This window comes from Solanum verrucosum, unplaced genomic scaffold, assembly GCF_900185275.1.
Source record: "Solanum verrucosum unplaced genomic scaffold, falcon-dt-bn FXZP01000277.1, whole genome shotgun sequence".
Classification (NCBI taxonomy): Eukaryota; Viridiplantae; Streptophyta; class Magnoliopsida; order Solanales; family Solanaceae; genus Solanum; species Solanum verrucosum.
In genome coordinates this window covers 1,778,325-1,795,365 of record NW_026019945.1, presented here as the reverse complement: position 1 = coordinate 1,795,365, position 17,041 = coordinate 1,778,325, and the positions used below count along the sequence as shown (strand labels likewise).

The following is a 17,041-nucleotide window of genomic DNA, read 5'->3' as shown; positions in this document are numbered from 1 at the left end:
TCACTGTGTTAAAACTATTTTTTTTATTATTAATGAATGTGGTGCGTAGAATGAGTTAGATTTTGAGTTTGAGTTTTTATTATGAACAAAATCTTGATTGGGATCCCCGCTTTTTTGAACGGAATTTTATAAGATGCTAATTTAGAATAATCTAACTTAAATACGAATATCGGGTAGAAAAAGAATTATTTTTTCACATTAACTTTCATTTATATTTGTTTGAAAAATATTTTTCACAAGAACTCTCTCCAGTCAATTGTGATTTATTTGTATTTGTGTAGAAAACAAAATCAATCAGCTCTCTATCTGTATTATTTCTTCTTGTCAAACAGAATATTCACTGAATAATCTGAAATTGTATCAATCAACAACTTTTATCATTGATCTCAATATCACCATTATTAAAATTAAAAAAATTGTCTTTTTAAGCTGACACTCCCAAAACAAAGAAGCTTCATCCATGGCTGTAAACTTGAAAAATCACTGCTTGTTAATCACAGTATTGTTCCTCTGTTGTTTCTGTCCATGGCGGCAGATAAATGGGTATGAATCACTATTTCATCCAAAAGATATTCTGCCTCTGTTACCAAGACAGGTATCTTGGCCTATTGTCAATTCTCTTCACAGTGCTGTGGACCTGTTGCCTGCTTTTATGGGTGCTGCTTCAATTGAAGGGAATAATACATTGGAGTGGAAAGGTGCTTGCTTTTTCAAGAATATTGCTTGGTTGGAGCTTCACAACAAATCTAAAAGTCAATTTGGTGGTGGTACCCTTCATATCAAGGTTTTCCCCAAATCTAATTTTGGTATTGTTTTCTTTTTATTTGGGTGTTGGTGCTGTTGTGGCTCAATAAAGTGACTAGATGCGGAGTCGCGATTTGAAGTTTATGAGTTTTGAAATGACACTTTTAACACATAGCTCTTATTAGTTATTGGTTGGGTTAGGCATAGTGGCTATCAAGTAGACACCTTAACTTGGTTGGACAACTAAACACTCCAATTCGTTCGTATTGTGTCTAGTGGACACCTGATATTGATGTGTCACATAAATTTTGGGGGTGTTTAGATGATTATTTTGTAATTTGGAGTGTTCAACTGATATAGTGGAGGGCGAGTTGAGGTGTGTAGATGTGCATATTCTAAGTTGGAGTGCTTATCTTGCCAGCTGAGGTCAAATTTGAGTATGTATTTATGCACTATGTCGAATATTTATACTATACTCTACCTCTGGCCCTGCAACATACAACTTGCAATAGCTGTTTTTCATATTTCATATTGTTTTCCTGTATCTTGTAGTTGTTTTTCTTGTATAGAAGTTCTTGTCCATGTGTATTATATGTAGAGTTTGGGAATGATGTTGGGCCTAATTCAAAGCTATTCATTGTTAATTGGGTCGTGAATTGTGAAATTGTTTTCCCCTTGTTTAGCATTTTTTTGTGTTGATCTTTTGGGAGCCTTTGAAACAGTGGTGGAAGTTGTCATGGGATTAGGAGGTCATGCATGCATTAAGGTTGTGTACAGTAGACCTCCGTAGATAGTGGGAGCTTGGAGGATTGGGCTGCCCTTAATCTTTAGGTGATTCCTGGAATTAGTTAGCTTAATGAGTCCTTGGAGCTTCTCTGAAAGTTCCTTTTTTTTGTTAGATATCTATTGATTTAGTTACCAGATTGATGGAAACATTTTATGGAAGTTAAACTAATCTTGATCCTTTGCTCTACTTCTCTTCATGGCAAGCAACAAACGTTGAGTTTTATCCCACTAATATAATTCAGTACTTACTGAATGCTTATGGACAAGAGGTATCTTTTTGCAAAACCCATCCTTTAGACACTTTGCGTTCATTATATGTTGCCCGTATTTAGTGGCAACCATCTTGAGCTTGGAGAAGTTGCAAATGCAGATGTTACTGGACTTCATGTAATGAATGATTTTTCTTCTATATTTAGAATGCAAATGTTTTGGAATGCAAAATCTGTATACATTATTAGTATGGCATGTTTCTTTTTAATGCTTGGATGGAAAGTGTTCCGATTTTAGTGTCAATGCTTGATCACACTGAGGTTTTGTACTTCTTATATTTATATTTGTATTTCTGTTACAATATTATGTAGGTGAGCAATGCACACAGTTGGACATGTTTGGACCTTTACATCTTTGCAACCCCATATCGTGTAACATGGGATTACTACTTTTTGTCTCGTGAACATACCCTTGAAATCAAAGAGTGGAAGTCTGAAGCTGAGTTAGAATATGTGAGTCACCAGCGTTTCATAAATGATTCTCATTGGTCATTGATCTAAGCGTACATTTGTTATAGTTTAATGGATCAACTAAATTGAAACAGGTAAAAAATAGAGGGGTGTCCATTTTCCTATTGCAAGCAGGAATGTTAGGAACCCTTTCAGCAATATGGAATGCTTTCCCCTTGTTCGTCAATAATGGATGGGGCGAGAAGTCAAATATTGATTTTCTAGAGAAACATATGGGTGCTTCATTTGAAGAACGTCCACAGCCGTGGGTCACAAACCTTACAACTGATGACATTCATTCTGGAGATTTTCTTGCTATATCAAAAATTAGAGGTACCTGGGGCGCTTTTGAGACTTTAGAGAAATGGGCAACAGGTTCTTATGCAGGCCATACTGCTGTTTGCTTGAGAGACGCTGAAGGAAAACTATGGGTTGGCGAATCTGGAAATAATAATGACAAGGTGGTGGTTTAACTATTTTGTTTCCACATGATGTTATTCCTTGGAAATTGCTCCCAACCAACCCAAAAAAGAAGAAGGATGACACAGCTGGAATTTTTAAATTATATTTTTCTGATGATGTTTAACTCGTTGTTCCCAAAATCTTGTGTTCCTCTAGTCTTTAATAGTGTTAAAATGTTATTGATTAACATCACATTTGCTTCTCTTCCTGTAGTTTAGCACGTTATCTTACAAAATTAACAATCATCCAGACAGGAATTTACAAACATTGAGAATTCAAATTCATAATTCCCAGTAAATTTCATTGTTAAATGACTAATTTTTGCACCAATGTTGTTCTTTGTGCTTCCATTCAAGGGAGAAGATGTGATTGCTATATTACCATGGGATGAATGGTGGGAGTTTGAGCTGACAAAAGACAACACCAATCCACATATTGCAGTGCTGCCTTTGCACCCTGATCTCCGAGCCAAGTTTAACGAGACTGCTGCTTGGGAATATGCACGAAGCATGGCAGGAAAATCTTATGGTTACCACAACCTAATATTTAGCTGGATAGACACAATTGATGGAAATTACCCACCACCCGTGGATGCTCATCTGGTAGTGCATGCTATTTTTGTCTTGCCATTTTTTTGTTTGACCTATTATCTTGAAGGTGGTCCATACATACCCTTACTTAGTAAATCCTCTGGTTTGCGAGTATTGTCATCTCTGCTTAGGCTAACTATGTCCTATCAAAAAATAAAAAAGATAATCACAACAAACAGCTAACTTAGACCTGAATATTGGTTGATCAGCTAATGCGGTAATTTCGCTGGGCACATGAAGTGAAATTTGATGAAATGCTTTGATTTCATACACAGACTATTGAGCAATCTTTGGGAGTTATATTGAAATAACAGAGGCCTCGAACTATTTTAGGTCTCATAGCTGCAGGTTTCATGTACTGAACACTATTTATTTATTTTTATGACAAGGGAAACCCACAGCCACTATCCTTTGGGTGCGCGCAGGGTAAAACCCCCTGCTCCTATGCAATAGCTCGCAAACCACATAGGAGAGGTAACCCGCACTAGGCAAGCCCAGTGCGACGAGCTCGACCCAGAAGCAAACCCCTTGCTTTCGCTGGCAAGGGGTTTCGAACTAGAGACCTCCAACATGGAAGTCCCAAGCCCAAACCACTGGGCCACCCCGAAGGGTTTACTGAACACTATTTAGATATCCATATGGGGCTGTTTTGAATCTTAGTGTGATGTTGTCAGTGAATCCATGAAGATTCATTTGACTGCTAGAAACATGCTATTTTGATTCACGTGTTCCATATAATTACATAATTATGCATGTGTGCTGAAGCAGTAAATATTTGATTGGATTAGTGTCTCGTGAGAGCTGAAAATAAATTTTATTTTACTGTAAAAAACTTAAGTACTGTATGATCATTTGTGAGGTTGAAATTACGCTACGAGATATCATGTTAGACAATTGAAATTAGAAAGTTGATGATGATGAAGGGTGAGGGATAAGAATAGGAACAATGGCACTTACAAGTTACAAGAAGTAGAAATGACAGGCATTTTGTAGATAAACGTGAGTAATTGTGGTACTTGGCTTTTGTGTTATAGATAGCTGCTACTGTATGTTTTTGTGATATGAAATTTACATGTTACTTCTTGTTATTGTTGTTAACAAACATGGCTGGGTGGTGCAGGTGGCTTCTGTCATGACTGTTTGGAACCAAATAGCGCCTGAATATGGTTCTAACTTGTGGAACGAAGCCTTAAACAAACGACTCGGAACTCAGGTTATATATATATTTTAGTCACTTTCATGAAATGCCTCTTTAAGTTGAGGCAATTAGTGGACAAAATACTCTTGAAGCAGCTGTTTGGTATAATATGTTTCTCATTTAATAGCTTTTTAAAGCGGATCAGATTCCGTAATTACAAAGATTGACATAAAATTCAATATTGAATGCTGTTCCATTTTGTTCCACGCAGAACCTTAGTCTTCCCGATATACTTGTTGAAGTTGAAAAACGTGGATCCTCTTTCGCCAAATTGTTGGCTATTCCAGAGCAAGATGATTGGGTTTATAGCGATGGCAAGTCAGCATCATGTGTTGCTTTTATTCTTGAAATGTACAAGGAAGGAGGACTGTTTGGTGAATTTGCAAACTCAATTCAGGTTACAGAATTCACGGTGAGTTTGTCCGATAGCTTTTGAAGCATTCTCTGTTTCCTGATTAGGTTGGTTCTTCGGCATTTGCCTCGGTCATGTACTTGATGAATCTGAAACTGCCTTTTCGCCTTTTCTGTTTAGCATGTATGTCTCTTCTAACAAAGTTATCTTTCTATGTCGGACTCCAGTTCTAGAGTTTCAGGAATTGATGTCGTTTATTGTTGGAACTGCAGATAAGAGATGCTTATACTCTCAACCTTTTTGAAAACAATTCAAGCCGGTTGCCAAAATGGTGCAATGCCGATGACACTGTGAAGCTTCCTTTCTGTCAAATTCGAGGAAAGTACCGTATGGAACTACCTGGATACAACAGTATGGATCTGTATCCCCATATGAATGAAAGATGTCCATCTATGCCTCCGAAATACTACAGACCTCAAGGTTGTTGACAAGGTTTTCCCTATCTTCCTCTGTAAGTATCAGAGGTCAGTATTGTTGAAAACATAAATACAAGTCAGCTTCTTCTAACAGCTTAAGCATTTAGACGAGATGGTCACACACTTCAACAAACATATCGCATGTAGTTTTCACTCATCGAGCAATTCTCGAGGAGTTGTACAATGCCTAGGATATACAAGCTAAGGTTGCTATTAGCCATTTATGTTGCTCTTATTCAAGAGTTTGTACAAAATTTGACAATTTCCTTAGTTTTTATTATACTGAGTATGTTGTTGTTATTTCGTTTTTTATGGAACGAAATCGGGAAAATGAATCCCGAAGAACTTGTAGCAGGTAGCACGTAACCGTGGAATTAGTTGAGGTGCACGTAAGCTAGTTCACTGATATTTGTATTTGCTTATTCATTCAATTCCAAACAGTTTGGAAATACTAACATCTTTTACTGTTCACAGCAACGACCGAAGCCTTTTTGGCCAACAAGTGCAAGTCAACTCCATTCATGTATAAATAACAATATTTTATTATAACGATTGTGATTTATCTGAAATCGATATTTCAAGTTATAATTTTCTATTTGATGTTCAATATCTACTTTAGAAAATTCATCTATTTACCGAGTTATGATTTTTCACTTAGTGTTTGTTAGTCATATTAGAGCAATACTCAATTCAAAGTTATGATTTTCTATTCGACGTTCATTATCCATATTGAAACTCGGTTTAATCCAGAGTTATGATTTCCCACTTGATTTTTTACAGTTATATTGAAACCTAACTAAATTCGGATCACACACTGCAAGTTCATTTTTGGGGTCGGACCTTCTAATATATTCTTTTTCATTCCTAAGGGTTTAAACACGAGAACTTTGATTAAGGGTGAAGAAATTTCAACCATTTCACCATAACTCATGGCGATTAAAATGTCACAACATATTTTAAATTATTAAGTTCTTTTTTATTATCATTTTATTTTTGGCATGTATCGAACATTTTTTTTTTTCTTGAACTTGCGTAAAAGCAAAATTACGTAATCAATTTTGATGATGATGAAATATTTGTTACAAGTATATTCGAGGAACTTTCTTTCCTATCACTATTAGGTAATATAGACGAAAACGTAAATTGACAAAAAATTAAAAACAAAGGAAAATAATTAAGAAAAAAATCATTTTTTTCCTGGATAAAAAATTATTATGTAAAAGTTGAAGCAATAAAATATATCCTCTTGATGGATAGAAATGAAAGTATGAAACTATTTAATAAAATTAGAGTCGTCAATATGAGCTAGATCTGTTGGATCAAACTATTCAATTTTGATCAAGGTTTTCCCCCTTTTAATCTTGAATTAAAGAATATGAAGAGTTGTAACTAAATCAATATATATCACTATCAAAGACAAATTTGTCATCTTGAATTCTTCCACTAGCATTTCTACGTACTCTTATGGTAAAGATCATTCTTTTTCCATCTCTATTGTTTGTTTTAAGATTTTTCAAATTACAAAGGATTGTTTCAATTCTAATTCTTTATTTATGATTGTTTCTCTTTCTGGAATTTCTTGTTACTATTTTGTGTAGAAATGTAAAATCACTATACATATTGCCTTGCAATGTATTCGGTGCTATTTGGCTTGGAGTAATTTTGGTATTCTCGACTAATTACTAATAATTATACTTATTATGTTCACAACTAATGTTTTGAAAATACAAATGGACACAAGAGAGGATTTTATTTTTTAATTTTATTTTGTTTTTGCTTAAACTAATCAATAGTTAAGGTGTCTATATTCACGAATCTAGATGAAGAGAAAAGAGACAAAAACAGAAAAATTTAGGATGGAGTTCTAGGTAAAAACAACTTCATAATCTATTTGAATGCTATGAAATTATTTGGTGAATTAAAATAAACCTTTTTTACTTAATGCATACTAATTGAACATTTTAAAAAAAAATTTATCTAATACTCTAAACTATTTTATTTTTTATTTATCCAAATGATTGTTTTGCTTTTAAATTAATAACGATATTTTTTGCATTTAATTTTTGAAGTTGGTATGAATTTTTTTTTTTTTAATAAACCAACTAAATTAATTTATGATTTGAGAGTAACAATAAAGTGTATAGCAAGTTAGGTTTCTTCACTTTATTTAGAAACACCTAAAAGAATTTAGAGGAAGATGAATTCATAAAGTCAGAAATATCAAGTATGACTTCTACATTGTTCTACAATGACTAAGTTTGATTACCTTATATTTACATGAACCAAATTCATTTGATTCAATATTTCGTGGTTTTTTTTATAAATTATACATGCAAGATTTGGTTAATTGCGTTAAAGTCATGCGTAGGATCGATCTAATATTATAATGTTATAATTTCACCCTTATTTTTAAAGGAAGCAAATAGTAAGATGAATTGGTTGAGGTTAAGTTGGTATTACATTTTAAAATATAATATTTATTTAACTTTATAAGAGTGTTTAATTATTGATGCATGGGAGTTGCGCGTGTCCAGAGACTAGTATAATAAAAAGTAGGAAGCTTTAAAATGCAAAATTGAACTGTCATTTTGCCCCTACACTAAATTATAATTCGGATCTGGCTCCCCTCCATTTCGTCAAGTGCACGTCTAGATTAGAGTCATGTGTCATATTTAAAGTTTAAAGGTAAAGATTATATTATATTAGCAAATATCATAACCATAGTTAAGTCAACTAATTTTAAAAAACTACTCTCCAAATTTGGTAAGGATTACAATATATTCTATACAAAATTTGATATTTATTAATATCATTAATTTCATATTATATTTTTGTATTTAAATATTAAATTGTAAATTTTTAGTTTTAAACCAATTATTTTTAAATGATAAAAGATTGTTATTGTGCGTTCTTTTGATTACTTCTTAATTACTTCTGATCAATTCCAACGTTATCCTTTTTTTTTGGATCATTTTTCAGCTTATTTAATTCTACTAAACAATTGCTAGAACGGAAAATGATTTTTTTTGTCTATTGCTACAATATGTTTTTCAAAATATATATATATATATATATATATATATATATATAATTAAATAATTGGAGTGGATTAGTAAGATAAATAAAATAGATATCTTCTTATTTCTTATAATAAAATTAGATTTCAACAACAAAAAAAATAAAATTAATTGATTGGGTGACTTCTTAAGTGAAATATCAATAGTTGAGTGACTTTCTAAGTAAAATATCAATAGTTGAGTGACTTTTGAGTTATAATCATTAATTTCATATTATATTTTTGTATTTAAATATTAAATTGTAAATTAAAAATATAAGATGAAATTAAAGATGTTAATAAATATCAAATTTTGTATGAAATATATTGTAATTCTTACCAAATTTGAAGAATAGTTTTCTAAAATTAATTGACTTAACTATGGTTATGATATGTATTCATATGATATAATCTTGACTTTTAAACTTTAAATATGACGCATGTCTCTAATCTAGACGTGCACTTAACGAAATGGAGAAAAGGGGTAATGGAGGGGAGCCAGATCCAATTCGGATCACACACTGCAAGTTCATTTTTGGGGTCGGACCTCCTAACATATTTTCTTTCATTCCTAAGAGTTTAAACACAAGAACTTTGATTAAGATTTAAGGCTGAAGAAATTTCAACCATTTCACCATAACTCATGACGATTAAAATGTCACAACATATTTTAAATTATTATTTTAATTTTAGTATGTATCGAACTTTTTTTTTTTCTTGAACTTGCGTAAATGCAAAATTACGTGATCAATACTGACGATGATGAAATATTTGTTATTAGTATATTCGAGGAATTTTCTTTTCTATCACTATTACGTATTATAGACGAAAACGAAATTGACAAAAATTTAAAACAAAGGAAAATAAAATTAAGAAAAAAATCCCTTTTTTCCAGGATAAAAAATTATTTATTATATTAAAGCAATAAAATATATCCTATTGATTGAGATAAATAACTAATTAAATAAAATATTATCAACACTAAGAAAATGACAAAAATAGTTCCTTATATTTAAGACTAGAGTTAAAATAGTTTCTTTTAATATATATTGAACAGTTTCAGTCCTTTAAATTTATTCAGAAGTTAATATTTTTAGTACCGTCAAACATTTAGCTAATTTTGTCTGTTAGATTTAACAGAAACTATGGGGATAAAAAATAGTTGGAACTTGGAACTTACATTTGTTACCATTTTGTAATTTCTATTATTTTTATTAATTTTTAAAGTTTAGTGTGGCTTTTTGATGTGTAATTTATATTATTTTTTGGCTTATAACTTATATGTTCACCACAAAGTGTTCACCCGAAGGGTAAAGGCTGTGGTAAAAATTGTAGCAGTTATGATTTATTCTGTAATTTCAAAAAAGAAAAATCTTATAAGTCAAAAATCATAAATGTGTATAAACATGTTTTTAATTTCACTTAAACACTAGCAAACATCTTTTAAAATTATTTTGACTTAAAAGTACCTAAAAGCTATTAGTAACTTTAGTACCGTCAAACATTTACCTAATTTTGCCTGTTAGATTTATCAAAAACTACCGGGTAAAGGAACTTGGAACTTACATTTGTTACCATTTTTGTAATTTCTATTATTTTTATTAATTTTTAAAGTTCAGTGTAGCTTTTTGATGTGTAATTTATATTAATTTTTTACTTATAACTTATAAATTCACCACATAGTCACGGTAAGGATTGTGGTAAAGGTTGTAGCAGCTACAAATTATTCTATGATTTCAAAAAAGAAAAAACTTATAAGTCAAAAATCATAAATATTTATAAACAAGTTTCTAATTTCACCTAAACACCAGCTTTAAAAATTATTTTGACTTAAAAAGTACCTAAAAGTTATTAGTACATTTTATTATATTGCATATTTTAGAATCCGATAAAACTTATTTGATATTTATGATAAATCTTTATTTCAGCTTATTTTTGTTAAATCTCGTTTCAATTTATTTGTCTTAATTTATTAATCAGTTTAAAAGACAAGGTCTCTTTTACTTTATCAACAAAAAAAGTATTTTCAATGTACATATGCTCAAACGACCATTTTTGTCATTTTCTCATAAAAAAATCGAAATAAATAAAACTGGAAAAGATCTTCACGTAAGCAAATTTTCATGTAAATGGTGAAAAAATCCATTTTCTATGAGCTCTCTAGAGTCCAACAATTTTCTTGATATTGAACAAACAAGGCTTCCATAGAAGACTTCCATGGCTGTAATCTTGAAAAATCACAGCTTTATCACTTTCTTGTTCCTTTTTCAGTTTTTGTCATGGCAGATTCATGGGTTTAAAACACCATTTCATCCAAAAGATGTTTTGCCTTTATTACCAAGACAAGTTTCATGGCCTATACTAAACTCCCTTTACAGTGCAGTGGATATCATGCCCACTTTTGTTGGGGTTGCTTCAATTGAAGGGAATAATACACTGGAGTGGAAAGGTGCTTGCTTTTTCAAGAATATTGCTTGGTTGGAGCTTCACAACAAATCTAATAGTCAATTTGGTGGAGGAACCCTTCATATCAAGGTTTTCCCCAAATCTATCTTGCTATTTATTCAAGTACTTACTTTAAAAAAATATATATTTGGGGGTAGGTGTAGGGGTAAGGGAAGGGGATTACAAGATGGGGAATTGAATCTTTGCCCTGGTGAAAGTTTAGCTAGTCAACCAATTGAGCTACTGAGATTTCCCCGTTCAAGTAACTACTTGCTATAGCTATTTTTTGAAATTTCATATTGTTTTGTTGTATCTGTATTATGTAGAAGTTATTGGATATGTGTTTATTGATTGAGTGCAACCTTATACCAAAGAAGAGCTTTTTGACAGTTATAGCTTATAAGTCAATATGGTTCTTTATTGGGGAGTTTGAGGATTAAGGTGGATCCAAGATTTGAATTTTATGGGTTCCCTAACGAACTCAAGTTAATATACAGTAATAACTAGGTTCATGGTCAAATATTTATGGATATTTGGTGGATTTCTTATTACATATGCAGGGCTCGGGCAAAAGCTGTTGGGTTCACGTGAACTCGTAAATAGTACCGTAGATCTGTACTTCGTTTTGTTTCTTTTGGTAAATTGGATGTGAAAAATGAAATATTTTTACTTGTTCTTTTAGTATTTTTCTATTATGATTAATTGTTAGTGTTACACTTAGGTATGGTGTTTACCAGTAGAATTATAGTATGGTTAGAGACTTGTATAAATATGAGATCCTCTTGATTTAGAGAAGAGAATCAATAATTTGCCTTGAAATACAGATGGAGCGGAATGGATGTAGAGGATTCATATAGCTGTACACAATTAGCTGGGATTGAGACATAGTTATTGATTCATTGATTGTGCTTAGTATATTTTCTTTTTGAGTATATTTACGGGGAATATTGATCTGGATGATTCGCTGCTGGTCCTGATTATCCTTTGCTATTTGAAATCTCTTGATTGGTAGCCAGATAGATGTGGAAAAATGGGTGGAAGTAAACCTAATCTTGATTCTTTGCTCTACTTCTCTTCGTGGGTAACTCTAAAAGGTGACTTGTATCTGACTAATATTCATTGAAACTTACCTGAACTCTGTGGACGAGAACTATTCTTCTACAGAATCCCAGTCTTTGCATTGACTATGTATGTTGGTAATATTTAGTTGAAACTGTAGCTCAGATATGTTGAAATACCTATGTTATGGTGTTTTTTGAGAATGGAAACATTTTGGAAGGCCAAATCCGTATGGCGTATGTGTTATTAATAATATGATTTGTTCTCTGCATAGTATATGGATAGATTATTGAGGAAAATTATAAATTGGATATTTTATCTGCTTTATATTACTTTTTGTGCCTTCTTTTTCAGTGCTTGGATGGAAAGAGTTCCCATTTTAATGTCATTGCTTTATCAGTGGGATTCTTTTACTTCTCTATATATCAATGTGTGTATTCAAATTAAAATATTTTGCAGGTGAGCAATGCACACAGTTGGACATGTATGGACCTTTACATCTTTGCAACCCCATATCGTGTAACATGGGACTACTACGTATTGTCTCGTGAACATACTCTTGAAATCAAAGAGTGGGAGTCTCAGGCTGAGTTAGAATATGTGAGTCCCAATCATTTCTTAAATGAAGTTAGAAGGGCACTAATTTAAGCATAATTCATGATACTAATGGAATAAAATTGAAACAGGTCAAACATAAAGGTATCTCAATTTTCCTAATGCAAGCAGGAATGTTAGGAACCCTTTCAGCACTATGGGATGTTCTTCCTTTGTTCTCGAACACTGGATGGGGTGAGAACTCAAATATTGGTTTTCTCAAGAAACATATGGGTTCTTCATTTGAAAAACGTCCGCAGCCATGGGTTACCAACCTTACTAATACTGATGACATACATTCTGGAGATTTTCTTGCAATATCAAAAATTAGAGGTCGTTGGGGTGGTTTTGAGACTTTAGAGAAATGGGTATCAGGAGCTTATGCTGGCCATTCTGCTGTTTGCTTGAGAGACTCCGAAGGAAAACTATGGGTTGGCGAATCTGGAAATGAGAATGATAAGGTAGAGTCCTAAACTATTTTGTTTTCACATTATATTGTTATTTGGTGTTTACTCTTTCTTATAATGGGGAGCAAGGGCAATGTCTGCTACGCAATAAAGAAATTGAAGATTAGAAGGAGAATCAGATAGAGAATATTATCTCATCTCTTTTGTACTTTCTCGTTCGTGTTTCTTGAAAACTTCAAGCTTTATGTTTAGGGAATTCTGGATTTTTGACAAAGTAATAAGGAGCATTGATAGCGAATCAAACTTTTAGGGAATAAAGGGCTCTATCTCAAATGAATAAAAAAGAAAGAGATAAAAAATGATACACGTTGGAACAGTTAATTAAAGGGCTAAGAGTGATATTCAAATCAGCAAACTTAAGGAAAAAAACATCTCAAGTTTGTGATTGTGGTCTCGCAAGCCTCAAGTGACACATTTTGTGGCGTATACAGCTATAGATATCAGTATGATTATTACAATTTTATTTTATTTTTGACAAGGATATGATTATTACAATGTTGGCTTAAAATATCACGTTGTATGAGTATCATATTAATATGACCCTTATTCAACATTTGCACAAACTTAAAGCGCAACTAACTTGATAGCAACTTGTGGCATGCAATAGACACAGCACTATATCCAAGGCATTAACAACTTGAAAGGAAGGTCTGTGTGTTGTAGTTCTGGGTATTTGACTCGGCCCAGGCACCTTGGGGGAGGTTGAAGATATAAGAAAAACTTTAAGCATGAATGACCATATACTTAATAATGTAATCTCTATACCATATTTGCACCAATTTCATTGTCCACATTTTCTTTCAGGGAGAAGATGTTATTGCTCTATTGCCTTGGGAAGAGTGGTGGGAATTTGAGTTGACAAAAGATGATTCCAATCCACATATTGCATTGCTCCCTTTGCACCCTGACCTCCGTGCCAAGTTTAATGAAACTGCTGCTTGGGAATATGCAAAAAGCATGACAGGCATGCCTTATGGTTTCCACAACTTAATATTTAGCTGGATAGACACAGTCGATGGAAATTACCCCTCACCCTTGGATGCTAATCTGGTAATGCATATTATTTCATATTACAGTCTTGCCAATTTTGTGCTTACAGCATTATTTCGAAGCTGCTTTCTTTCGTACAGTCCTCTGCTTCCTGATTCCTCTGCTTTGCGACTATAGTCAGAGTTGTTCTGTACTGAATTATGTCCTCACAAATAAACATAATTAGTAAGAGAGGGTAACGTAGACCTCAGCATATTTAGTTGCTCAGCTAATGAAATAATATTGTTGGCACATGAAGTGGGGGTAAATGTGTGCATTTCACACGCAGGTTTCATGCATCGAACATTATCAAGATTTCCATAAGGGTATACCCATTTGAATTTTAACTTGATTTTATCATCAATTTCTTCTCATGGAGCTTCATTTCACTGCTATAGCATTCTATTATGAGTCAAGTGTTCTATAGAACTCCACAGAGTATGCATGAGATGCTTAAGCAGTGAATAGATGATCGGTTATTATCTCATGTCTCGTGAGAGCTGAAATGGTATTTGTTTTGGTGTAAGAAACTTGAAGCACCGTAGAGTCATGAATGAGCTTGAAATTATTCTCTGTGATATGAGACAGGCAATTGGAATCAGAAATTTACGAGGATGAAGGGTGAGGGATGGGAAGAGATGATAATGGCATTAAGCAAGTATAAATGACAGGCATTTATAGATAAAGTGGGTCATGTGGCACTTGGTTTTGTATGTTGAATAGCTGCTACTGTATCCTGCAAATTGTAAGTGGCAGAGTGGACTTGGTACCATGATCCATTGAGATTTAGCCATTTGTCGCTTTCCTATTCTTATTTTTTATTTTTTAAAATAAACAGATTCATGCTAATTAAAAATTAACCTGTTATTTTACATAATTGTTGCTGATGTTTTTGTGATGTCTGGTGCAGGTTGCTTCTGTCATGACTGTTTGGAACCAACTTCAGCCTGCATATGCTGCTAACATGTGGAATGAAGCCTTGAACAAACGACTCGGAACTAAGGTTATGTTTTTGTATAATCACATTTGATGAGATGATTCTGTTTTTTTGAGATAAAAACAGTGGACAAAACACTATTAAAGCAGCTGATTGAGTAACTTATTTAAAGAAGATTAGAATACTGTATTCACAAAGATTGATGGCATAAAGCCATTGTTATACTGAAAATATACTCTGCTTTGTGAACTCTCATATATCTCAAGCGAAACTAAGTTACTGTAGACCTCTATCACTGACTTGACATATAGTACTACATGCTGATCTATATTGTCCCATGCAGAACCTTAGTCTTCCTGATGTTCTTGTGGAAGTTGAAAAGCGTGGATTCTCTTTTGCCAAATTGTTGGCTATTCCAGAGCAGGATGATTGGGTTTATAGTGATGGAAAGTCGACATCATGTGTTGCTTTTATTCTTGAGATGTATAAGGAAGCAGGACTATTTGGTGAACTTGCAAGCTCAATTCAGGTTACAGAATTCACGGTGAGTTGGTTTCCAGGGCATTTGCATGATATGAACTTAGATGAATCTAAAACTGCTTTTCCTTTTCTCTTGGTTGCCTTTTTGTGGATGGCGGGTTTTCTTTTTGTTGGGGGTGGGGAGTTTCACATGTCTGTATGTGTAGTGAGGTATCTTGCACTCGTTCTTCCTATTATTCTTCACATCCCTACTAAATACTCCCTTTGTCCCAATTTATATGACACTTTCCTATTTAGTCAATCTCAAAAAGAATGACATATTTCCTTATTTGGCAAATGTTTAATGACACTATTTTACTCATGTTGGGTCCCACTTATTTGGAAAAATGTCTACAAAAGTGTATTCGTCTATTTAAAAATTCATTTATTTTAGGGGTATTTTAGTACATTGCAAAGTCTTCCTGTATTTCTTTAACTCTGTATCCATTCAAACTACATCACGTAAATTGGGATGGAGTACATGTTTTCGTCAATCCTTGCTATAATTCTGTTAAGTTCCAAATAAACTGGTGTACGTATTGTTCGGGTTGTCTAAAGTTTAAACATTGTGTCCATTGTCCACTTCCCTAAAATAGGAACTTTTTTACTGTACTCTTGCATACCTTTCAGTATCTTGGTGCCAAAAAATGTGGAAGTTAGGAACCAAATTTTAAACCAGAAGTATTTCAATTCTTGGAAAGTTATCCAATCCTCTATCTTAATATTGCTCATGTTTGTGAAACAATTGCATCATTTTTTTATCATTCGGAAAAAAGAAAATTACAATTCTTGCATTACTTGTTTGCTGTTGGACCCTGAGGTCTGATGGTTCATCTAATTGAAAAGCACAGGGGAAGTTTCATGTTGGATTCAACTTCTAGAGTTCGAAAAGTAACGTATTTATTGCTGGGAGTGCAGATTAAAGATGCTTACTCTCTCAAATTTTTCGAGAACAATTCAAGCCGGTTGCCGAAGTGGTGCAAGGCAGATGATAATGTGAAGCTTCCTTTCTGTCAAATTCGAGGAAAGTACCGGATGGAACTACCTGGATACAATAGTATGGATCTGTACCCCCATATGAATGAAAGATGCCCATCTATGCCTCCGAAATATTACAGACCACAAAGTTGTTGACAACGGTTTTCAACATCATCCTCGTAATCTCAAAGGTTAGAAGCATATAGTTTTTCACTCATCAGTTCTCAGGTTGTATACTTGTAGTACAATTTCCTAGAATGCACAAGGTTGCTGATGACCATATTCATATACATTGCTCTTATCTAAGAGTTTGTACAAAGTTTGGTATTACTATTCATCCTGATCAATGTTGCACAGGACAGAATCCTAGCTTGACAAGTTCCACATTTTAATTTAGATTTATACTTAACGAGTTTTGGATAAATGAATCCAAAAGAACTTGTATATATGGAAATGAGTTGGTATTCTAAGTGGATGTTATTTATTTTTTATGCCTTCGAAACTTCAGAGATCTACACTCAATTTTCTGTAGTAAAGTTGTTTCAATGCCAACCTCAAAATTTTGATAAATTACCCAAGAATCAATTACATAGCATGAAAGGACTAACAAGTGCTAAAATATGTCCATGAA

The 17,041-nt window shown here is 33.1% G+C and overlaps 1 protein-coding gene across 3 annotated transcripts; it reads left to right on the top strand.

Moving 5' to 3' along the window:
• Positions 1 to 256: 256 nt before the first annotated feature.
• Positions 257 to 16,899, top strand: LOC125807641 (uncharacterized). 3 transcript variants are annotated; one of them, XM_049487379.1, is made up of 8 exons: positions 257 to 767; positions 10,901 to 10,917; positions 12,346 to 12,486; positions 12,573 to 12,941; positions 13,752 to 13,997; positions 14,887 to 14,979; positions 15,257 to 15,457; positions 16,351 to 16,899. In XM_049487379.1, exons 1-8 carry the CDS (start codon positions 461 to 463, stop codon positions 16,564 to 16,566), a joined length of 1,590 nt encoding a protein of 529 aa, XP_049343336.1. In that variant the 5' UTR covers positions 257 to 460; the 3' UTR covers positions 16,567 to 16,899. The 3 variants fall into 3 exon arrangements, with proteins under 3 accessions (XP_049343336.1, XP_049343349.1, XP_049343343.1); XM_049487392.1 differs by lacking the exons at positions 10,901 to 10,917; positions 12,346 to 12,486; positions 12,573 to 12,941; ... (1 more) ...; positions 14,887 to 14,979; positions 15,257 to 15,457 and adding exons at positions 2,112 to 2,252; positions 2,345 to 2,710; positions 3,068 to 3,313; ... (1 more) ...; positions 4,711 to 4,911; positions 5,124 to 5,250 and having other exon boundaries at positions 257 to 784; positions 16,478 to 16,899; XM_049487386.1 differs by lacking the exons at positions 10,901 to 10,917; positions 12,346 to 12,486; positions 12,573 to 12,941; ... (2 more) ...; positions 15,257 to 15,457; positions 16,351 to 16,899 and adding exons at positions 2,112 to 2,252; positions 2,345 to 2,710; positions 3,068 to 3,313; ... (1 more) ...; positions 4,711 to 4,911; positions 5,124 to 5,607 and having other exon boundaries at positions 257 to 784.
• The last annotated feature ends 142 nt before the right edge of the window (positions 16,900 to 17,041 follow it).